Below are 24,781 nucleotides of genomic sequence, written 5' to 3'. Positions count from 1 at the left end.
AACAAACGCAATATGAGAAATGCCCCGTTAATTTGAGAATCGCAAACACGAGTGGCTTAATTGGAGTCGTAGGAGTCTTTGCGAGGGTTTATTGACGCGTGGAACCGGGATGCGGTTACTGGAGTAAACATGGGTCACGCAGTCCTGGCCTTGCTGGTTGTCAATGCTGGTCTAACGACCCGAGGAAAGGTGTGCGATGTATGTCCAAAATGTAATTGCGACGCGGACCGTTGTCCCGCGGCTCATTAGCCACGAGAATGAAGGAAGGCATCAGAGGCAGACAGACGGAAAGGAAGAAAATAGGTCTCTCGGTTTGTCGGCTACAAGACTTCGCCTATTCCCGAGTCGAAATTCAGCGCCTAATTTAAATCGTACGCAGGAACTCCAATGCAGGGTTTAAAGAGAGTAAATAGGTTCTATTTCAATGCAATATCAGACCCTACGTTGAGGCTAAAAATGTCAGAAATTTCCCGATTTACCGTGGTTAGGCTCAAAGTAGGGTCCGTTTGGAACCTACTTTAACCCTCCAGAGGTTGGGTTAAGCCCGCTTGCTTGAAACTCTCCTTCAACGCTAAAAATCCTACGCCGCTGATAAAGGTCATGTGATTCATTTCGCTGGAGGGTGACAAGACCAAGGAATCCAAGAGGTAATCGACAGAAGACAAGAGGGGATGGAGACGATGCGAAACGGGTATTTGCGGAGACGAACTGCTGACGTCGACAATGCCTGCAACGTCTAATCGTAGGAAGATGCAGAGCCTGCTCCAGAATGTTGCCGTTGGATTGGTCGGCCCTGGGAAGGGGGGCGTAGGGACAGGCTTAGAGCGGCGGTTCCCCACCTTGGTAAATTCACTTTTTACCCGTGATATTACAAAAGTGAGGGAATCTCGTAGACCGTGTCACTACACCGTTGTGCCTCTCCCAGCAAGCATCCTTCGCCGAGGTCTGATGATCGCCCCTCGAGCTCGCCGGGTTGAACCAGTAATAGTCGACGATCATCTGCGACGAATCGTCCAGGCAGTTTCGCCATCCGCGAACCGAAATTTGTTCGACTGACTTGCCGTCGACTTTGGCCAGAATTTCCACCCTGGCTTATCCCGATCCTCGGATAGATCAAAGTTAGACCCTGGGAGATAAACAAGTGCGTGAGGAGAAGAAAAGAACAACCCCGCATCGCGGCGAACAGTGCTTTTCAAAAAGTGAACAAAAGCTTCTGGACTTTTTGTGATCCGAAGATACTGTCGAAGAGAAAAGCTGCGTGGCAGGATCACCGTCATTTTGTACAAACAGAAGATCCTGGGACGAAGATGACTAGACGCGTGAAGATCTGCCTATTTGAACCGTAAGTGCACTGACCCAAATGAATGATAACGATTATCGGCATTTCTTTGTCCTTGATAAACTCCCGTTCTCTCCTCTATTGGCGTCTCAGCACGTCGAGAAAAGCTCGTCTTCCCGGGGCTGATTTTTCCCTGGCCATATAATCACGGGTCTGTCGATCATGCGGACTCCACTCCATGCGCGTGATCGAGATACGTATCTGACTAGTGTAAAACGGGATACCGACCACAACGCGTAGCTCATACTTTAGGTCCAGTGCGGCGTGCAGAGCCGGTCGACTGTAAGATTGACGACGTAACCGCCCACGGTGTGCGACATTAGCGCTTCGTAAATAGTTCCTCGTACGTTCAGGTGTGGTCATGAACGGTTTACAGCTAGACCACAGGATCGCGGAAACGAGGTCCTGTGATTTCCACGATTTGTAGAGCCCTCGATTGATCCTGCGTGATAGATCAAGTTCCGAAAGCGATCGAAACGTGCGGGGAAATAGGGTAGCTTGTCGCAATAAAAGGTTCCAATGATCGTCAGCGAGCATGCAAGAAGTGCAATTTAACCACCGCGCTACAAAACACTGGCAATAATCGCAAAGTACAGCCTGACAATCCTAAAAACGTTTCAATCGGAGCCTCCGGCACTCGGGGGATGCAAGAAGCTCACCGCAGGGCTTTCCCTCCACGTCCTCGAGAGAGCGATTTGCGTCAAATTAGCGGACGGTTAGCGTCATTCGACGCGGGTACCGGATCCGATGTGCGAATAGGCATTGCTTGCGCGAAAAATCACGTTTCTCCTTCGATCGTGATGATCCTTGGCTACTTTTTTTTCTCCACGCATATTTGCGGCGATTTACCTCGACTTATAGAGCGGATCGAGCAGTCGCTGTTACCCTGGAATTTGGACGATTGTGTAATCGGAATAGCATCATCGAACTTGGATTCGCGGAGTAAGGTAACCATACTTCTGTGGTCGGTCGTAAATCGTCACCATTGAAGCTTTAAATGCGAAAAGATTTTCAAGATGATTTCTCGACTCCGGTACGATTTTGTTCGCGTGACTGCCGTAACGGTGTGAGGGAATAATTATAGCCATACATTAGGAGAGCGAAGAGGAAAAACAACTCGTGTGCTAGCTGTTCGCGAACCTGTCCAACTCCGGTGTTAACTTGCCGGTCAGCAATGAGGAGCAAGTAATGAAATTAGCTGGATAACCGGTCGGTCACCGGCATATGGATGCCAAAGGACAAAAATTACGAGCCAGTTGTCCGGCACTTCGCACTCGCACTTTTCCCGCAGGGCAAAAGTGTAATACCCATTTAATGTCCTCGTAAACTCTATTCCTATTCCATGGATAAAATCGGAAGGAATGCGAACGGGGGTTAAAAAGAAGATCGGCGAACAGCTGGAAATTTGGTCCCGCTGAAGGAGAGCGAGAGAAGGGAATTCGTTCGAACGAGTAAGATGAGGGAGCAGGCAAAGGATGGGCTGCGCCGATCACTACATAAAACCGGCAATCCCTCGGCAAAACTTCCGCTTCCAGGTTACCCCTGCAGTTCGCGGAGGTGGGCGATGATTGCGGGATCGTAGGTGCCGGGATGCCCGTCTATAAACCGAACGAACCGATCGTCAAGTACCGGCATTACGCGCCCCGACATGCCGACCCTTTTCAGAGCCAATTGCGGCACAGTGCCCCGTGGAGATGATCCTCTTCCTCTTCCTCATCCTGATCTTCATCCTTTTCCCAGAACTGTTCGACACTTGGTCCTGGGACCGAACTTTGTCCGTTGACCTTAACGGTGCGCGTTCCTTGGTTCCGGTCCAAGTAGAGCCTCTCACTTTCAGCATTAGCCAAAGCTCGGCGCTCCGTGTTTGTTTCCATAATCGCCGTTGCGTGTCTCCTTCTGCACCTTTGCCGAATCGTTTGTATGGTATAGCAGAAAAATCGCAGACCTTGATAAGGAAATCCAGGTTCTCGGTGGCTCCCAAGGACTCCGAGGTTCTGATTGCGATCGAGCATCGCCGCCGCGCAAAGAGCCAGCAGATGCTTCTTGGGTAACTGTACAAAACGCAGCTGATGACTCGGGGCAACTCTTGAGTGTGGAAACAATGTCTCTCTTTGCATCATTTTAGCGTTTTTACCATTTTTTTACTGTTGTTCTTTGGCACCCCCATTTACCCTTTTATGTCCGTTGTTTTTACCATCGTCGAGCGCTGCGGCGCTGTTCGATCTTCCCAGAACCGCTTGTTCCTCCTGGGGCGTGAAACTTTATGGCAGAAGGGTGAAGAAACTCTGGGAAAAACGCCATTTCGCATACAGTTATGTGCGCCCGACTGACGAGCCGCGGAGTATCGTTAATTGAAATGGGTAAATGCGATTGAACGGTTCGTTCGTCCTCGTCTTGGGTCCCTTAATTGAATCGCTTTGACAAAGCAGGAAAACACGGGCGTCAAGTCACGTTGCAATCATTCCGTGAATGAAGAATGCAGCTTCACGATGTCCGACGTTTTACAAAGGAAAAAGAAAAACGAATAAGCGACACTGACGAAAATCATTCCGGCCAAAGGATACCTACGGAAAAATATATGGTGGTAGCTTCGATATTCAGGTACGAATGTGTCTGTCATGCGGCAAGCTGCAAAACTCGGTGTTATATAGACCATGCAAATTGAGTAGTTGATGCCGATTCCTACGGTTTGACGACGGTTACGACGTTGTTAGATAGGGCAGACGGTTAACTTTTAAAGCCGTGTGATCGCTTTGTTCTGGATTTTCGTCCCCCGCGTACAACCGCCAGATGCTGCGTCACTCCTCGACTTTGAAGCGAATCTTTTTACGAGATCGGTATCTGGGTACCTATGTGCTTATTCCGTATCGGCGGAACCGTTACACTATTACGGTGTGAAAAATTACGGGACAGAATAATCACCGTATCCTATTTCATCCCGGCAGTTGGATCTCCTCTTTGCAAATTATCGGAGATATGCGAGCCGTCCTATCGACGCGTTTTGTATATTACACGAACACGGAGAAACTCTCGGCAGTAGCGCTTCTAACCCTTTAGCCCTTGTTTCAAACGGAACATCACCGCGAGACTCGATTTCTACATCCGTTCGCACTATAACAATCCGAGTCGCGAAAGGATTTCCGTGTCCGGTTTTGCATTCCGAAAAATCGACGCGGCGAACGGATTCAACCGACACGGAGCGACGCGCTTGGAATCTTTCGATGCTGATCCTGACTCGTGGAAACGGGATGTAAGGTTTTGCGAAGCCCGTGGCGATAGAAGAACAAAGAAGGAGGAGAGCAAGTCAGGATGCGTAATCCAGAAGCGGCAAAAAAATTAGACCCTGTTCTCCATTGACTAAGAGTAATTGTTTCTTCTTTGGGTTTCGAAATCTCTTCAGCAGGCAGCTGCGAATAAATTGAACTCGAAGAAAAAACGCGCGTTAATAACAGTATGGGAAAGTAAATGAGACAGCGATTAGAGCGAGTGTTGATAATTATACCCACCTTGACTGAATTCTGAGAGTCATTACAGGATACAAAGCCTAGTGCAGTGACCCTTCGAGCCGACTCTTAGGTACCTTAGATCTCTGGGTCGACGGAACAGTCCAGGTTCAACCAACTTCTGACCATCCCTACTTCGCTAGACTCCTTCGTAACGTTCTTAAAACATGGTTGAACCGTGCCCACCGTGAAAGAATGAATGTGAAAAAGAAGAAGGAGCAGAAACGGGAAACTACATAAAAAAGACTCGCATCGTCTATTGTCATAAAGGCAAATTACCTCTGCCTGCAAAGGCTACGCATATTGTTGATGAAAAACACGGGCAAGGGGGTAAAAAAATAGGACGCAAGAACGACTTCCTCATCCAGGAAGGACGGAACACCCATCGTAAAGTTGTCATCCGAGTAAATGTAGTCGTTGAAGAAGCGTAATACCAGAGAGATGTCCATGCGCATGGTGAGAAGTTCGGAGTAGGTACCTCAAAAAGTCCGATGGCACAGGGATAAATACATGAAAAAAGAGCTAGACCGACACTACTGTAAAGGAAGAAAAAAAAAATTAGAAGCCATTAGAAGATGGTGTGCACAAGTAATACAACTTGTGCCCACCACGGCGGAAAGACTTGTCCGAAAGTAGCAAACGCTTCTGGCCTTTTGGTTTTTGCACACTTATGATCGTTTAGAGCATTGTGTGTAAAAAAACTCGAGGTGGAATATAACAGGGAATACGGCAATTATGCGGATCGTAAAGTAGCGTCGGATTTTGAAAAGGCGGAGGGAGAGGAAGTATGGAAATAAAAATATGGAATCGGCTTCGCAAAGCTCGATACTATCGGATCGATCGATAGACGAAAGTGGGGAAAACCTTGTGGGAAATGTTTTTAGGCCAATTGTGATGCATGTTATGGTTTGAAAGGGGGATGTTTTTCACGACGACATTAGTTCGATGTCGAAACGACACGTCCGATCACTCTGCAATCATCGACGTTCGCCTTCACCAGGGATCGTCTTCCTGAATTGTTCACAATGAGCTGGGAAAGCCGCGAGTCAAGAAGAAGTGCGACATGGAGCCGGAGGTTCATGGGCGAGCCCCAAGAATAGCGGACCGTTCCACGAGACGGTTCTGGTAATCGTCAACTTTACAGTCTCGTTAAATTAATTACAGCGTGTATACGTTATACTGGAAGCATGGACGCCAAGAAATCTGCCCAGGAATATTTATCATAGGTCCTGATTTACAATGCACCATTTCTTTGTCTACAATTTCTATCAATTTTGCTCGATAAACGAGAAGAAATGAACTGAGAAATGTGTAAAAAAATATGTAATAATTTGTACAGAAGCTTCGCGATGCATCTGTTGAATTTTCAGCTTCCGGTTTAACTGCAAAACGTGTTTACCGCAGTTGGCAGAACTCACTCAAGTTTATCACGATCGGTTGATTTGAATGATAAATTATTCAAATGCAATGTCTTCGCGGTCAAAGAATTCCCTGAACGTCCTCCGTGTCTTCCTGAGTGTTCGCAGTTCGCGAACGAATGACGATATCGAAAAATGGACGGAAAAGATATTAGGAAACAAAGGATTACCAGGATGGTAGAAAAAAGTTTTAAATAAAATCAACCGTTGATTAGTTTCCCATATTAAATCGAGGAAATTATTGGGGATGACGTCACGGTTGATAAAACCTCGAGAAGAAATAATTGGCCTAAGGTGAAGTGAATCCGACAAACCAGGTATACTATGTAATCAGCGTTAGTGGTCGGACTATCGAGTTCTCATAGAAAAGAATATCGATCAGGCTTGAGAATATCGCGGTTTCAGACTCGCCGATTGCGTTTCGGGTGGTTAAACTGTGGGAAATCGATTCGCGTCGATCCCGCAATGTAACGGATGTGTATTCCGAAACAACGAGATAATCAGAAGACTCATCCTCCTTTTTCTGCTACCCACCTCTCCACCCTGAATAATCCCGGTTCCATAGCCTCGGAGTTTTTCCCGATTATCGCAATTGCTTTTGAAAATTTCAAGTCCACGACAAGGCAGTTTTATGATCTTCGTAAGCGTGCAGATATCAGCAGCCAATTTGGAATCATTGTTAACGGGTTAATTCGGGAAAAATATTCTTCTGCATCGCAGCTGCGGCGTCAGCAGCTTAACGCTGAATCCGCGTAATTGCGCCTATTCTTATATATATAATGCTATTCCTAGAAAAGCTTGATCGTCACGCTTATAAGGTGAAGGGTAATGGGATGGGATGGAATGGGACGGGAAACCTAGCCGTAGGGAATAGCCGTAGTCTTCGATAATTGCGAACAATTGTACCACCGGTAATACTGTAAAAATGTTCAACCTCAAATTCGAAATTCTCTCTAACGAGCCCCCCCCCCCCAAGAAACGGAATATCTGTTCTAACGTTTCGGATTTGCAGTTACGACCGAGAGATAGGCGAGAAGAATAAGCCAAGATAGAACAGCAGGTATGCAGCCGAGTAGTTCTTAAGTGGCAGAAAGACCCGAGATTAGCATGCAATTATAATTAGGATCCGCGTTAACTCGTCTACTTAGATAAGATTCAACGTTTCATGCATTCTCAAGTACAGCGCAGCAGCAGCAGCAAAATCAGAGCCAGCAAACGGGTAACTAGAAATTCCCGTTCTAAAAAGCATCGCGCGCTTCGATGCAAATATTAATAAACGGTAAGTGGCTATATTCCTGTTGCACGAAGAAAGCCATTTTTTTTCCCGACTACGGATAAGGGGAGGCAAAAAAATAAATATCAATAATAACAATAATGATGTAAGAAAACAAAAATTAACAAGTGACGGAGGGTGTACGACAAAAAAAAAAAAAATAAATAAATAAATGAATGAATAAGCAACGAAACGTCTTATTAACGGGTAAATGTTTTCGCGTATCATGTACAATACGTAAAACCAAGGCACAAATTTGTCCAGCAACAAGGTGAGCTGTAATTTTATCTCGATGACGAGATCGGGCATGCCTGTATGTATACGTATGTACCTCTGTAACATTACAGGCTACTTTCCGTCTCAAATTTTAAACAGAGAGAATAAGAAGCTGGTTGAATTAACGAAATTATGTAACGGGAATTCTCTCGCTGAAATGATTCACATGCCTCTTTTTACACACGAATTTATATAATACCGTTGTCTCCGCGCGACGAGACACGTCAAAGGTTGAGACAGTGTTATTTCAGAATTGTTATTCGTCGCACGTTGAGTCTGGAAAAGTTTCCCACCGAATAGACGTAAATTCTTATATATATATATATATACATATTAATTGATCAATAAATTTTCACGTTTCATTGAATAACGAAGAGTTTAAAAAGAAAAATAAAAAAAACAAAGAGGATGCAAAAATTTTTCTCAATCTAATTGAACGGTATCGGGAGTTGTGAATCAAGAGAGACTGGCCAGCACCGGTGAAAAGAATAATGGCGAAGAAAGAAAAAAAAAAAAAATACGACCGACACACATGATAAAAAACAAAGTGGTTCAACCGTTAACCGGAAATATTCAAGCTGGACAGGGAAATCTTTCCAGGCAATGATTTCCATCTCCTGTCTTTGGTCGCATCCGCGTCGGTACAGGTACAAAGTGTACTGTACCTAGATATCTGTGTACGCATAGAAGTAGAATCGTAAATATAGACGCGTTCACGCTACTCGCCAATCATTCCTTCTCCACGCTACCACCCATAAAATATTACGTTCAAGAAATCGAGGAGGGAAGAATTCAAGCAATCAAACCGCACTGTGAGAAAACATAGGAAAATTATAACAACTCAGAATTTTCTAACCGAGGTAATAAGACACGGAAAAAAATCATTATGTAACCACGGAGTGATTGAAACAGTGTTCAACGTTCACCAATTCTCGATAATTTCCTACTTTTCAACCACTGTATGCCAATCCTCCTGCCATCCGCCGCTACCTATGCGCCGGAGGCGGATCGGGAAACCCGTTTGTTCCTTTATATTCCAGTGCCCGGAACTCGGGAGCGATATTAATTAGATTAGCGCAGCTTGTGTGCAGACTTGAATCGCACAGTTTTGTCGTTCGCTGCAGCTGGCCTCCGTAACAGCGCCATTATTGCGCCATTCCTTTTGCCTACGGGATTTCCATATTCACGACGAACTTGCGGTTCTCAAACTCCAACATCTTCGGGAATCTGCGCAGAGACGAATCGACGAATCGAGGATTATGCAAAAATTGTATTCCATTGCGTTTGATTGAAAAAAAAAGAAAGGAAAATGACGCACAACGTCCGAGGTCGAAAATTTTTGCCAACTCGATCCCACCTCTGGCACAAATTTTTTTCACCTGCATAGATGCGCTTGTAACGGTGCAGGCGAGCCAGACGGAACCGCAAGGACGACCGAGGTCGGTTGGCAGTGAGGAATGGGTAGAATAATCGATGACGAGCCGTTCTTTTCCGTTCCCAACCTCTCCGCTTTTCATCCTTGCATGGATACGCGGCGAGGATGGTAATTGCCGCCTAATTATAGATCTCGAATCCTCCCAATCGCTGTACCGCGATCTGCGGCTGTAAGGCTAGAGGAAGAACTACCGGCGATTATCAGTAACGACCGTCTCGAGCAGTGACCGATACTCGAGAGCAAACAAGGTGCAAATAACCAACCCATCCGACAACTTGCCGCTGGTACATGGACCGGCATCATCGCTAACTCGGATCGACGACACGCACGATCCGTCTTCGAGAACGGCTCGTTTCAGATTGACATACCGATTTCTGATAAGCTCCGTGAAATCGCGTTCATTTAACCCTTTGAGGGGAACATTTTTCTACGATCAAATTTACAAAATCATAGGTGATCCATAGATTTCGGATTTGCCGATTACGACACTGAAGTCGGAATTAAGAAATTCAAAATGGGTTTAAGTTTGCGGTTATTCAAAATTCAGCTTCCTAAATTTCGAAAAAACGACGGTCCGAAAATCAACATCGAATCACGTACTATTCACGAGACTCATCATTTTTTCAATTTTTCTGTTACAGACTCGGCGTCATTTGCTTGCTAGCGACACTGTCATCGCTTCAAGTACAGGTGAACGATAAACCCAAGCTTTTTCTCTGTCAGATCAGTAGCGACCGAAGCCTATATCGATGATAAAAATGAAATGAAAAATTTCTCACTTACGAAAGACCGGGAAAATTTCACCTTGCAAATTTTTTCCCAGGCAACAAATGCGATACAGGATAACCCCGAGGTGGACGCGAGACTCGAAGAACCCGTCGCGGAAGACGTGACTGAAGATTACTGGGCAGGAAGTGGTTCGGGTCCTGAACTCGACGACGATGACTCCAACTTTAACGAGACGCGAGAAGCTCTGGTACATGATGCGAGCGATCACGACGCGGTGAGTGTTAAGATAAAATGGAAGAGCAGGAGACACGTGGAAATGTAGAAACTTGACCAACAATAAATGACCCGACTGCTCGTCGTGACCCCGGGGATCTCAAAGGAAGCCGGAAAAAGCGATTTTTCAAGGATTTTTCACGAAGAGACGTTTCAATTTGTTGATATAAAAATTCATGTACATATTGGGGTAGCATTGAACTTCGTTCTCATATTTTTTATTTGAAAAAATAATCATTTTTAAAGCTGCCGATCTCCGGGAGCACCTCTAACAAGATATTCCTGGACTGAATTGGGTGAAATGAGAAAACAAAATGATTTAGTTAATACACGGTATTATCTGATATTTAATCGAAGGAATAAGCAAAATATTAATTTCGAACAAAACGGCGGCTTATCGAAAAAAATGTCGATTTCCCATAAAATTTTTTAACGATTTGCCGTAATTTGTTTATAAAATGGAAAATATTTACCGGCGAGACAAAACCGTCGATCAAGGACTGAAAGATATATTCATAAAGCTGGTGTAAAAATTTGTACACCGATCGGTTCAGCCGTTTCCGAAAAATCTTGCCAACCGACTTTACAAAAATAGTTTTGAGAAAAACGCGTTCAAAGTTTTAAAATCAAATTTCAAACGCTTCGGAGTGTTCTTGCAAATGTGCGCGTCACTTGGAGAATATTTGTCGGATCGTCTTAAAATTTTCCGTGTATATGCTTGAATATATGTACATTACAAAAATGAAATAAAAAAAAATCAATTTTTGAAAAATCCTGACTAGGATCAACCCCTTAAAGAAATGAAAACAAAATTTCGATCAATTCGTACGATAATTGCGACTGTGAGAAAACCTACGAGCCGAGAAGCATGACGTAAACGGAGCAAGGGGATTTTTATACTCGGTCTCGTTATATTCGGAAGGCTGCTGCAGTATATTGTCGACGAAATATGCAGTCTAAGGTACTTGCGTATAGCGAACGAACGATCGAAGTGATCAAACGGTGAAGTTGCCCAGGAGCTGATATTATGTAGGCTATGTACAGTGTAAATGTGTGCGCGCGTACCGATCCATGTATGTGCATAATTGTGGAAGTGTAACTACTTTCGACAGCTGACCGCACGACCGTTATTATATCGGCAAGCGACGAGCGGCGTCGCGACGCGTCTCGTCATTTGTGCGGTTGCACGACTTCATAGGATGCAATTCCCCAGCTCTACAATATTATATGCAACTATCGATCATAATGGAAAGGGACGCGATCTATACGGTTATAATTTATCCCACGCGGAAATCGATCGCCTGCGTCTAATTCGATCTAACGTCGCGTCTCTTCCCGTATGAAATTTTATCATGCACAGGCGATCATCGCCGCGTGATTGCGATCACGTGCAGGGTATGATCGTTTTTGTTACGGAGGTTGAAAAAATTATAACAACAAATAGCAACAATATCCAATTCTCATACATGCGAACATTCTAATTCGTTATACAATTGCAAAGTATTAACCCGTTAATTCACGCTTTGACGCTTACCGATCCGTGTTTTTTTTTAATTTATTTAGTTACTTTTATGGTAACAACTGCCGAGTTTTTTGCTTCTACATGGTCCCTAAAATATTTATGAGTTTAAAAAAAAATCAAATTTATTTATATATTAATTGGAATAATAGCACATGTAAAGAAATGATCGATATTCGTACTTTTCCACGAAAAAAAGCATTTTCTGCTAATCTACCGTGAAAATCCGCATGCCAATTATTACACAAACCTAATTACACGTCAAACAATTTTACACAATTTTTTTCAAAACTTTTCTTTTTGTTGTTTTTGTTTATCCGCCATATTGGATCCGCCATTTTGAATTTTTGAATTTCGAGTTCAGATTCGTAATCAGCGAAACCAAAAGCCGATGTGTTCAAAATTCAAGGTGAATCGCATGTGAGGAAAAATTTGCGCATGAAAGGATCAAACCGAAGTTTCCGAATCGTCGGAAATCCTGTCCGGTGTACCTAAATTACCGTTTACCATTTATATTTTGAAACAGCACAAACCAGATTCGCGACCTTTGCTATGCAGCTATTTAAATTTTTGACCCCACGATTATCCGAAATATAATTGCAAAAAGAGGCAGGGCTCCTGATGGTCGTTCGACGTTTCAACGCTTTCGCAAATACATTAAACAATGCGTGCGAATGAATCTGCCGTTTTTCCTCTCCCGTGCAATTTCTCTTTCTCATCTGGTAACGAAACTGTACGATCCCCCGCAGGTGGTCTACGTGGGAGAGAACGGCGGCTACGTCCCGCTACCGTCGGTGAGGTCGAGGCCAACCGCTCCGACCCTTCAGGCGCTCCAAACCCTCCAAGGTCTCCAGGGTCTGGCGGGCGGTGGGGGAGGCGGAGGAACGGGACTCCTGGGGGACGAGGACTGGAAGCGTCACCCGGAGACCTGGGACCGCGAGCACCGTCGCTACCGTCCGAACACGACGCGCGTTCAGCGTAAGTTTTTGCATTCTTTCCAATAATTCACGTTACCCGAAGCTTTCAGCCGAAAAGTGAGTTGTATTAGGATGGTTCATCTTTTGACTTGTTTGTTTTTTTTTTTTTTTCCAATCGCCACTCGAAAAATTTGTGACAAGTACTGAAAAAAAATTTTCCCCGAGACCTGGAGAAGGTAGGAAAATATTTAGACCTCGCTGCCAATTACTGTAATATTTTTTTACATATTTTTATGTGTGTGTACAGCTTACGGACCTATATATAACTTAGTTTGTTTTCATTTATTTGCATCTTGGTCCAATTAATCGTATACCAATCCACAGCAAACTGCGCCTAACAATTTCGCAGTTGACTGTTGTCGTCTTTTATGCGACAGATTAATCGTCTCGGAAAAATTTGGGTAACAGTCTTTTCTACCGAAAGAGGATTATCGCATCACCAAGAATGTCCCTGTTTCGTTTTCAGCACTGATACTTGTAAACATTGATTAATTGGACCACGATACGAAAAAAATAAACTAATATATATATATATATATGTATATATATTGTATATCGTATATACGTCCGTAAGGTGTAGACATAGAAATAAATAAAAAATATAAAAATATTATAATAATCGGTAGCGACCTCTGAATATTTTTCCATTTCCTCCAGGCTTTAGGGCAGTTTTTTTTTTCAGGAATTGTCTCGAATTTTTCGAGTGGCACCTTGAAGTAAAAGAAAAAAACTTGAAAAAATGAACAAGCCTAGCGAGTACATCGCATGCGGTGACGTTCTCCTCCGTTGAAATACGTCGAGAGTAGGTACATAAGAGACGGCGTGCAATAATTCAACTTTTTGCCACCGTTTAATTTCCATCCGTTTCGCCTTTCCCGTATAAATTGACGAAGACGTCTCTGTAAGTCTGTACTCGGCCTGATGTTCGTTCGACGGGATGAGTCGTCGGTCTTTCCACGTTTGCACTTTGCCTCCGCGTGAATCGCAAGCCAATTTTCTACAACACAGCGGGAGAATATCACGAGAATATCACGCATACCACGCGACGCGTGAAGATTGAAGGTATATAGAAGTTAGATGTTGCGAAACCCTTCTACAAACCGCTCGGCCCCCCTTCGAGTAAAAAGGTCTTACACTCCGTAGGTATACTCGGATAGATGGATTCAACCCGGCGGGTTTACAACAAAGCCTATTAAAAGGCCTCGAACAATCGTTTTAATTGCAACATTTAATTGTTACTACTCGTATCCACGTGTTTCCAGATACACGTATACCTACACTGTAGACTGCGGGTGAATACGCGTCTGTTGGACTCGCCCCGGTAAATCTTGACACAGGATATTGCGCAAAGTATTATACACGTCCGGAGCAATAATGTCGCTCGTTCTTTTTAATCTTCCATCCTTTCACGGCGATACTTCAATATTTCAATATACACACAATCAATGAAATCAATTAAACGGGCTGAATTGACAGTTAGGAAAACGTACTATCCACTTACACGTATTTTCTCTAAATGGTTCGAAAAATTTGAAATATTTTCGATAAAACGATAATTCATCGTAAGACTAAAACCATCGACTCTCTGGATTTTTATGAAAATTTTTACTCAAAGATTTGTTGAATCGCTGATAAGGAATCTGAGGTCAGAGTTGCAAAATTTGTAATGGTGGATCTATTATAGTGGTTGAAAATTTTTTTAAATCGTAATATTTTCACCTAATATGTTATCCAAGGGCTTTTGAATCGTTAATCACGAATCTGAATTTCTAGTTCGAAATTCAAACTGGATATTATATTACAATATTTTTTTTTCTGTGAACTTTGAACCTGTAGTGTGAAAACAGGATTCTAAACCGCTTTTTTTGCATGCCTGTATGTCCAGCATCGCTACAAAATGTCGTCGCAGATCCGCAGACTTCTGGTTTTTCCTTATTCCTTGAATAGTGAAATTATGCATGCAGTGAGCGAATAATAGCATAATATGTTCACTCGTCGTTCACCTGCTCTTTTCACCTTTTTTCTCGTTCCCGTTCTATGCTCATTTTCATCTACACGCTCATTGACTTGTCCTGTATCTTTAATTAATTAACTTTTGTTTTATTCATATGTGTACAAGTGTTAACGTCATTATATAATATGAATAATTCATCATTTATTCTTGTATTATTACGTAGTTTACATTCAAGTGACTTCATTTCTTTGCTTATTTATTAGCCAACCAACTTGGCAATGTAGAACAATTATGTATCAACTTACCCCAGGGAAATACTCTCATGAGATAATAAACATCTATTCTATTCCGTTCTGTTCTCTCTCTCTCTCTCTCTCTCTTTGGTTTTGCTGCTTTCTTTCTCTGGTAAGCGCCCACAGGAGTAACGGAACAGGTTTTAAAAGCCGATGTGTATCACTTACCGAACGGTAGGCAAGCGAAGAAGCTAACTGTATCCGTCATCGATGTACTAAATCTGCATAATATCCAAACGCCCACACGAACGTCATCCAGGAAAGGCGTATCGCGTCTAACGACCGTAAACTAAATTCCATCGAAGGTCGCGAGAAGCTCGTTTGAAGGTATGCGTGTGATAATTCGCTTCCCCAAAAAGCCCGAGGCTAGGACTCGGCTTGTCATCAGCCTGCTGGAAGATAATTCGAGCTCTAAGTAACTCTAAGGCCGAAGCCATGAAGTAAGAAACCGTCAACGTCCCAAGGAGACCAGGGCTACCGTTAGACGTGCGAACGCGCAATTAAAACGGTCCCCGGATGACGCCCGGCGCCCAGACGCGACAGTAAGATTGCGAGTATCGCATGACGGCAGAAGCTGCTCAAGATCAGCCACACGGCACAGACTTCGAGATCGAAATTTGTTCGAGCATCGAATGTTTTCTTCAAATGTTAACTAGAAATTGACGCGTTAAGGTACCGCTCGAAGTGACATTGGAAACAATGGCCGCAAACTTTTCCAATCAACCTCCATACGACTTTCACAGCGCTGCAGCGTATAGATAAATGCTCGAAACAATTGTGCAAACTCGTCGATAATAACATCTTACGATAATAAAAATGGTTTTAACCGTATAGCCAGTGCTCAACGTCGAGTCAAGTTCACGTGCATATAATTGGGTCAATAAATTTACTCCCAGTGGATAAATGAACAGCGGAAGATGGGTTGAGTACCAGCCTGCACTTGCATGGCGAATACGTACTTTTTTAAAAATAGGTGGGGCTATTAGATGGGCGTATATACCTCGGCATGTATAAGCGTGCATCAAATCCCGGTGAATGCTTTCATCTTCTTACATAAGCGTATTATGGCAATTCATATCTGGGCACTTGTAACGTTTTACCCATCAGCGTAATTATCGCGTGTACGTTGGACTTTCCTCGTAATCTACACTCGGTACTAATCATTAACTGTCCGCCCATCGCTTGCTAACTCCATTTTTCACGATTTCTCATCACTCGATAGCCAGGATCGGCTTTTTCTCTAATAAGGAAGGTATCCCAGGTCGAGATCTCCGATTTGGTTTCTATTGTAACATTTTATGATAGACTGAAAAATAACAAGCACGTATTTTTTCTTATCTGCCATTAAACACTTTAAGGGGGGTGAAACCACCCTCCAAAGTAAGGCATGTCAAGGAGCGATTTGCCAATTTTTTGTTTCATCAATTGAGAAAATTACACTTTACATTTCTCGTTATGAGAAAACTTTTCCAGTTAGTTTGGTTAAAAAATGTCACGTTCTCGTGGGCGAAACTGCCAAATCACTCCTTGACGTGCTTTACTTTAAAGGATCGTTTTACCCCCTTAGAGTCTTTAATGGTAGATAAAAAAAGATACGCATCGCTTAGTTTTTAGTCTACTATAGCACATTACAAAAGAACTCAAATCGAAGAGATCGACTTGGGATACCTTCCTTGTAAGTACAATTCATCGAAAACACGATGCAACCTTTTGGCAGAGGCGCTTGAGCAAAAGGCTTGCAGACCATTCCGCAAAACTCGTCCTACCTATCACGGATGTGGCAGAAACGATGATCGTAATGAAGAATAGCTAGACTGAAGTTATGATATCGGATTTCGCATGGTTGGGCAACGTGTTCCACAGCCGGTCTTCTAGCCCCGTTTTCATTGTCTTTAAACGAATATATTATACAAGTGGTACGAGTCTCTCTCTCTCTCTCTCTCTCTCTCTCTCTCTCTGTCTCTCTGTCTCTCTCTCTCTCTCTCTCACTTTCTGTGTGTGTGTGCGTGCGTGTGTGTGTCTCTGTGCACGGCATATCGGCCGTTTTAACGGAGGATGAACACGCCTTGGGTATCGGTCGAACCGACGGCACTACTGCCTTACACCGTGCCTCAACCTCGGAGCTCTTCTCCTATCTCCTGCACCGTACCCGAGAGGATCCTTTCCTTTCCCCTCGCCCCGGCTTTTAATTGCTTCACTTATCGCGCTACTCACTTTTACGTCACGCACAAGTCCTAAGCCCGCGGGCTGTTCGCTACAGGCTAGGTCGCGTTACGCCACCGTGAACACCTCCCAGTTCATCGCCGTAATCGGGCTCCCTCATCGCTGATGAGGTTCGTCATCATCCTCGACGGAACTATCGCTTTCATCTACGATGTAGGAATGCAGCGCGTGACTGTAAGATCGAAGGAGAAAAAGACGATGCAGACCGTTCTAGCGACGCGTATTACGTTGACCCTGAAAAACTCGCGCAAGGTCTTCCAACGAACGTCTTCTTCTCCTCGGGAATACGGGCGAGTCGATAAATGTACCTTTTCCAGTGCATCCGATGTTAAAAATGGCAAAATCGTTATAACAGAATGTTCTTCGTGTGTTGCAGACATCGAGGCGGAGTGCCAGGACGACTACATGAAGATCCGGATAGGTTTCAACGGTTCTTTCGCCGGTCTGCTCTACTCGGCAGGTGAGAGATAACGACATGGAAAATTGATATTCAAGCCGCTCGCGCGTCAGTTTGCGATGAGACAATGTAATAAAGGTATAAGAAACGAAATTAGGCAACGGAGGATTGCCCCCTGCCATTCGTTGGGTATCATCATCCTGTTCCGCAAAGAGTTCACGGTGCATGAATTACCCGGCATGGCGCACACGCTCCAAGCCAGAGGCGTTACAACCGGCGTGTGACCTTGCCACTCGCTGGGGTCTTACACCTACCTACATTTTAATTGTACTGCGGAATAACGAGATTTATACGTTCGCGGTTTATTAACTGCTCGGTATACGCGAGTTGAACAATGAACGTCGTTGGATGCCTAACTCGTACCAGATGTACAACGTGTAACTGCATGCACCGCCGTAAATTCGCCATGCTCATGCTCGAGGAATAATTTATACAGGCCTTATGCTCTGGTCTCGTCTTCTAACGGGTCGACCGGGTAAACGGAACATATTCATGCCAGTCCGCGAGATCGGCAACCTCCTTATCGTGACTAGAGATTGCAAATTAAATTCATATACATACAACTGTGCAAGAGTCCGCGGCGCAGGTTACAGGGAGTGGCTTCCCGGAGAGGAATTCCGAACGATCCTGACTAGAGGTAGATGAAATTTTACGCTCAACCAAAATTCACTCCAAGCTCTAGCTGTCGTGCGGATTCGACAGTTCCATGCATCGTCGTTCCGTCACACTTAGTTCCTGTGGTCCGACTTATTGTTAGTTGCGCTGCAAAATTCCCACGCATCATTTGTCGAAATGAACTGCTCAAAGATCGTAACAGAAGCAGGTAATTATCGGTGGGAAGATTTAGGACCGATTCTATTTAGTCTTGATACAGAAATCTCAATGCAGGGCCGAGAGATCTTCTCACAATTATCGCACTGCACAAGCTAACCGATGCAATAACTGGGCTAGATTCAGACAAGGTACTTACACACCGGTGAGTATACGTGTACAGTCGTGATCAAGAGCTGGTGTGGTAGTGAGCAACTGAGTGCAAAGTGTGATAACGGTAACGAGAAGAGTGGAGGAATATTCAAAGAAGCGTGGAGCCCGTGAAGCAGGCGATGAATCACTCTCCTGCGCAGTTGCCATTACGGTAATAAATATGGGGAGAGAGAGAGAGAGAGAGAGAGAGAGAGAGAGAAAAGGGGAATGGAACTAGAAAAGATGAAGAAGAAGAAAAAAAGAAAGGAAATATCGACGATGAATAAAGATGCGTGATGTGAAAAAGAAAGAACGATATTGCGGTATAATATCGTAAGACGTCTATAAACGGCGAAGATCGGGTTCCGCTGCAGAGCGTGTTACGGGAAAAACGAGAGTGTATATGTAAGGCAATCAATTTATAGCCAAGGTGCATGAAGAAGTACATTCATGCTGGATCCACACACTACGTTCTATACATCGAGTCTAATCGGCGGGTACAGAGCTGAGTTAATTATCGATCTTCATGCTTAATCGAACACTGTAATCTTCCTAGATTTGATCAGCCTCATCATCGCGATACGACGCAGCACTTCTGGGGCCTGGAATTTCTCGATTTTGAAAATGAGCTTGCAAAATGAGAAGCGATTTTCCGCCCCACCCTCCCTCATCTGAAATAACAATCCATAAATATTATCCAACGAAGCGTAGGATGCGCCTTGGCCTCGTTTCGCGTCCGTGTGTAATATCGACGATCCATAAACTGGCGATGGTGGAAAATCCTATACGGCTGTATTTTAATGGGGACCGCCTTTGGTGTCTCGCGCTTATTGCGGATTGCAGCCGATGCAGCTTTAACTCAACCCTTTGCTCATTAATCTTCCTCCGTTATGCGCAACGCGCATCTGACTCAAGATCCCGCCGAGCCTACTCATCTTTCAAATTTACAAAAAAATTGCTTAAAGATGGAGAGAATTAAAAAATGGAATTGCAGCCTCCGTAAAGAATTATTTAAAAAAAAAAGCACGTTCCATTTTAGAGGTCTCAGGCATGCAATTCTTACATGCTTGAGAGGAAATTTAGGATCCTCATTTAAATGTATAAGAGTGACACAGAGTGCTGTTTTAATAGAGTGTAAATAGGTAAAAATTCATTGAGCGCGAGGTTTCTCAACATAAAATTTAGGGTATCTCACTCCCAGGCGAGAAATTGGGCAAAATCCTGTGACAATGTGCGAAAAATACTTGAAAAAAAAATGCATTTCAAATTTAAACTGTTTAGAGAAATCTTATAACACTTTGTAAAAGAGCTCCGAGGAAACGGATGTGAGGCTTGCAGCCAAGTCTCTCGACAGCTCGCAGTTATTAATTTTAATTCGTGGCGGCTAATTAGCGTTTCCGCAGGTGAATGTGTATACAAGTGTTTGTGAAATACTTGAGAGGCTGGTACGAGCGCGCGTGTTCAGTCTGTAAAACAATCAATTTTTCTCCGCTGCCATGATATCCATGATATCTTATTACCGTAGAGTTGTACACCTTTCAGCGTTCGCACAAATAACTGGATATTATTGAATTTTTTGCCGTCAGTTTCCCGTTTTTTTCACCTTTCTCCTCTTCTTCTTATTTTTCTTCTACCGCATACCTCTACCCCGCACACAGTTATGATATTACGCTATTTACTAGCGATAATTTGCTTCCATTCCTTCAGGCTACTCCTACGACCCAGATTGCATGTACGTAAACGGGACCGGCAGAGATTACTACGAATTTTTCATTCAGCTAAACCGATGTGGCACTCTTGGCGAAAACACTCATCATCAAGACAGCCGCAAGAATCCTACGGTGAGCAATTGATTTAACGCCTTACTTACGCGTGATATAATCAAATTTTGTAAAATTCGTCAAAAAAGACCGTGACACTACGTCGGTAAAACTTAGCACTGAAAAGACAAAAAAAAAAAAAAAAATTCTTGAATTTCCAATTTCGAAACGCTTTTCCTAAACAATATATTAATTAATCACAGCATGCGACTCGTCCGACTTTCGCAAGAGTTAACAAAATTTCGTAAAAATTTCACCCAACCGTGAACATCATGAAATTTTAGAAAGCTATAAAATACCACAGGTCAAATCACCAATATTGTGGTCATTTTATAGTTTCCAAATGCCCCTTTCGTTCTTATTTATTGTTTTTTTTTTTCTTCTTCTAAATAAAAATTTGTTAAAAATTCTAGAAAAACTTGATGTGGAACACTGTGACGGTCCAGTACAATCCTCTGATCGAAGAAGAGTTCGACGAGCATTTCAAAGTGACCTGCGAGTACGGTTACGACTTTTGGAAAACGGTGACGTTCCCGTTCCTCGACGTCGAGTGAGTTGTCGATTTTTCTAATCACCAAAATAGAATTGCTATTAAATGGGGGAAAAAGATGGCACAAATATCGGTCATTTCTTTCAAGGGTGGCGACCGGGAATCCCGTAGTCTTCACGTTGCAGCCGCCCGAGTGTTACATGGAGATCAGGTACGGTTACGGAACGACAGGAACCCGAGTAGCTGGGCCGGTTCGAGTGGGGGATCCACTGACGCTGATAATCTACATGAGGAGTAAATACGGTAGGTCAAGTCAATCCGGAGATAATCCCGGAGCAGAGAATCGGAGGTGATTGTAGCCCGCCTCTTGGCGTTGCAGACGGCTTCGACATCGTCGTGAACGACTGCTACGCCCACAACGGAGGTAACAAAAGGATCCAGCTGATCGACCAGTACGGATGTCCTGTGGACGACAAGCTGATCAGCAGATTCCGAGGCTCGTGGTCGGAGAGCGCTCTCTTCGAGACGCAGGTCTTCGCCTACATGAAGACCTTCAGGTTCACCGGATCTCCGGCGCTCTACATAGAGTGCGACGTCAGGATGTGCCACGGGAGATGTCCGGTGGGTATTTTCGCTGCCAGAACCAACGGAGATGGTTACCGGTTCCGGAGCTAATGCCAGATTTTTTTTTAATCTCCAGAGCCAGCCGTGCCACTGGCGGAACTCGAAGACCGTCTCTAAGCGTTCCGCGGACGCGATAGAGGGCCCATCGACACCGGCAACGAGTCTTTCGGAGAACGTGAACCTCTTCCAGTCCCTCAGAGTCCTCCAGGAAGGAGAGCCGGACGCGGATACAGCCGCCTTCAAGAACTCCACGGTTGACATAAGTGAGTATCGACGACGAGGCGCTGGGTTTCGATGGCGGAAAATGTACACCTGCAATAAAATCTTACTTTTCCTTCTCCTCAGGCGCCTCGGAGGCGACACCCGGTGATCGAGTCTGTCTGAGATCGACGATGGTCAGCACTGTTGTGGGACTGGTCTGCGGCCTGTTGTGCATGATGGCAGGTACCCTGCTGGCCATGTGCTCCAGGATGAGACGAGCTGCCCGCGAAAAGCTGTTGTCCGACAGTATAAGCTACATGACGCACAAGGGCCGGATCAACTGAAGGGTCAAGGGTCGTTAATCGCCGATCTTTATACAGCGTGAACAGATTATACATGAATGTGTGTGAGTTTGAGTGCGAGGATCTCGGGAATCTGATTACAGTAAATATCTGGTCGTTTTACGACGGACGTGGCGGTTTATAAGTGTCAGTATTGTATAAAAGCGCGCAGGATTCGGTTTCGAGGCCCGGATAAGGGAGACGAATTTACCGACTGGAGGTAACAAACGATCGTGAGACTGCGATGCGATCGAGATTTGTTCGTTTCAACGCGGCGATTTTCGAACTTCCAATTGGTCAAATCTAGTTTCAATTACAAGAAACTGAAACCGTCGTAGCTGCTTCAGTAAACGTACGATTCGCTGAATGAGATTCATCCGAGCGGATGATCAACGTCATATTGTCGACTTGTTCGTTTCTCCCCCATGTCATTCATCTTTTCTTAATTCTGCTTATTATTCGACATATTCAGAAACGTGATTTTTTCTGAAGCCACTCCCTGCGTGAGCTGCAATTACGCGTGTTTCTGAATGTCTCGCAACAATGATTACTATACAATAAATATATATATATATAATATATATATATATCAAGCAATACTTGTTCATGCAATAGATGATATCATTTATATCATATTATATATTTTATATGAAAAATACGATCAGTGTTGCTTTTTAAGCACAATTATAGAGTTTCTTGCATTATTAATAACGATGAGTTTAGCTTTATCTAAAAAATGCTCGAGTACGGCTAGCGAGGATTGAGTAATATTTCAGCCATTCTTAACCCAGCACTTGAGCATCGATGATTGATTTAATTAGATAATTGCTGCAGTTTTATAAACGTTTCGTTCTAAGTTATCTTTACTCGAATAACATACAGATATACCATGTAGGTACGTATATTAATATTTATACACGATATAGTGGTGTAGTCTTTAGTAGACGCAACTATTTATTTTTTGCCTTGCCTCTCTTCCGCCAACGCATACAAGGTGCGCGATCATTATTAAATATTAGTTTCCCCTCCTAGTCGTGCCGGCTAAATAAATACATAAAATATACTATATATTGATATTACATAAGTACCGTTAAGTACTATATCCGCTAATTAATTCATATGATATTTGTGCAATAAGAATATATAACGATGATGCATTGATATTATTGACTCCCCATGTAAATATAGTAATATACACAACCATAAACAAATAAATAATTCTAACGCTAGCCTTGTAAGATTTATGTAACACGCATGTCCGACATTTCTAAATGTTTTTAGATTTTTAATAAACTTGTAATACTCGTTTACACCGTTGTAAAGTAAGAAATTCTTACCTGCAAGTGGTACGAGTTGCGTATCCGTCTGCTGGATCGCTGGATCGTCAGCGCGGCCGGTAAGCTTATCGACAGGCAGTTAGGCGATTTCTACCGAATGCTGGCAAGTTGCCAAGGCCTGTCTGCACTTTTCACTGTAAGTAGAAGCAAAAACATCATTTGCAAACATGCAAACTAATTTTTCAGTTAGGCTGCGTTACTGACTGAGCTAGGAAAATTTTTCAACAAATACACTTATTCAGCATCGGTAAATGTTCCAGCAATTGGAAAACCCCTCCGCGATATGGTGTTCGCAAAGGTAGAACTGCAAAAATTCAAGGATTCAAGAAAAACTTCCCGGTTACCGTATCGCAGGAAAAAAAATCGAAGTGCAAGAATTTTTTTCATGTGCGATCTAAATTTCAGAATAGTCACAGAAAACGGAGAATTTTAAGAAATTGGAATTGATTAAAAATAGAGATGACAATTGGCAAAATTTGCGTTCTGTTATCTCAGGTTTAACCGAACTTACGTTTATTATTTGACTTTCCAACAATGCATATAAATTATTTCTGCATCTAGCAAGAGAAGTCGTACTAGTTTTCACCGGCCTTCGATAATTTTTAAGGCTTCCCGGCTAATAAGTATAGAACAGGCCTTTACATTCACGATTTCCAGGTATAAGTGTCAACCATCCGAGACACGAGGCACCGACACATTCATTGCACCATGTACGAGGGACCAAAATTTAGCGTGGATAATATTCTGTTTGGAAAACACGATTCGTTCCATTTGAATTCTCTCGAAACACCTGCACTATGTGGTTTCTCAAATATTTTCGGGACAGAGGTGAAAATTTTCAGTCTATAGGCATGAAAACGTACCCCGATTTCGTCACGCCGCCCCTTGTACCGACTAAAAGTGAAAATTCAGTCCATCACAAAGACGCTGGGGACAGGTGAGCGAGGCGAATACTTGTTTTCGGTAAAAGGATAAAGAGAATGAAAACGAAAAAGAGGTAGAGAGTGAAGAGCAGACAATTTTCAGGTCAATGATACGGACGGTCCGACGTAGTTAGTTCAAAGAGGTAAAATTGGGTTTTACCACGATTCCAACCGAACGCGTAATCCAATCCCGAGTATCTACGTCTGAATGTCTTTGTTGAACGCCTCTCGATAGATCCCCCCTGAAATGTAATTCCTAGAAAATGTTGTCACGATTTTATGATATGAAATGTTCTAATTTCTTTCGAATTTTGCGTTTTTTGGCCACCACTTTCGCAATTTTCATCTGATTTTTAATTTTTTAGGAAGTATCGATAGAGAGAGGTCCAATAAAGAGATTCAGACGAAGAGAC

The 24,781-nt window shown here is 43.5% G+C and overlaps 1 protein-coding gene across 1 annotated transcript; it reads left to right on the top strand.

Moving 5' to 3' along the window:
• The first annotated feature begins 922 nt into the window (after positions 1 to 922).
• LOC124177809 lies at positions 923 to 23,352 on the top strand. Its single transcript, XM_046560640.1, has 11 exons — positions 923 to 1,342; positions 9,886 to 9,934; positions 10,068 to 10,247; positions 12,515 to 12,743; positions 17,589 to 17,672; positions 20,340 to 20,473; positions 20,866 to 21,002; positions 21,091 to 21,245; positions 21,322 to 21,563; positions 21,643 to 21,829; positions 21,912 to 23,352. Exons 1-11 carry the CDS (start codon positions 1,308 to 1,310, stop codon positions 22,109 to 22,111), a joined length of 1,632 nt encoding a protein of 543 aa, XP_046416596.1. The 5' UTR covers positions 923 to 1,307; the 3' UTR covers positions 22,112 to 23,352.
• The last annotated feature ends 1,429 nt before the right edge of the window (positions 23,353 to 24,781 follow it).

This window comes from Neodiprion fabricii, chromosome 3 (genome assembly GCF_021155785.1).
Source record: "Neodiprion fabricii isolate iyNeoFabr1 chromosome 3, iyNeoFabr1.1, whole genome shotgun sequence".
Classification (NCBI taxonomy): Eukaryota; Metazoa; Arthropoda; class Insecta; order Hymenoptera; family Diprionidae; genus Neodiprion; species Neodiprion fabricii.
This window is presented reverse-complemented; position numbering and strand designations above follow the sequence as displayed.

Coding starts and splice junctions, on each gene's coding strand:
- LOC124177809 (XM_046560640.1), top strand. CDS start 1,308: ATGACTAGACGCGTGAAGATCTGCCTATTTGAACC. Junction 10,248..12,514: donor ATGCGAGCGATCACGACGCG/GTGAGTGTTAAG, acceptor GATCCCCCGCAG/GTGGTCTACGTGGGAGAGAA. Junction 21,003..21,090: donor TTCCCGTTCCTCGACGTCGA/GTGAGTTGTCGA, acceptor ATTTCTTTCAAG/GGTGGCGACCGGGAATCCCG.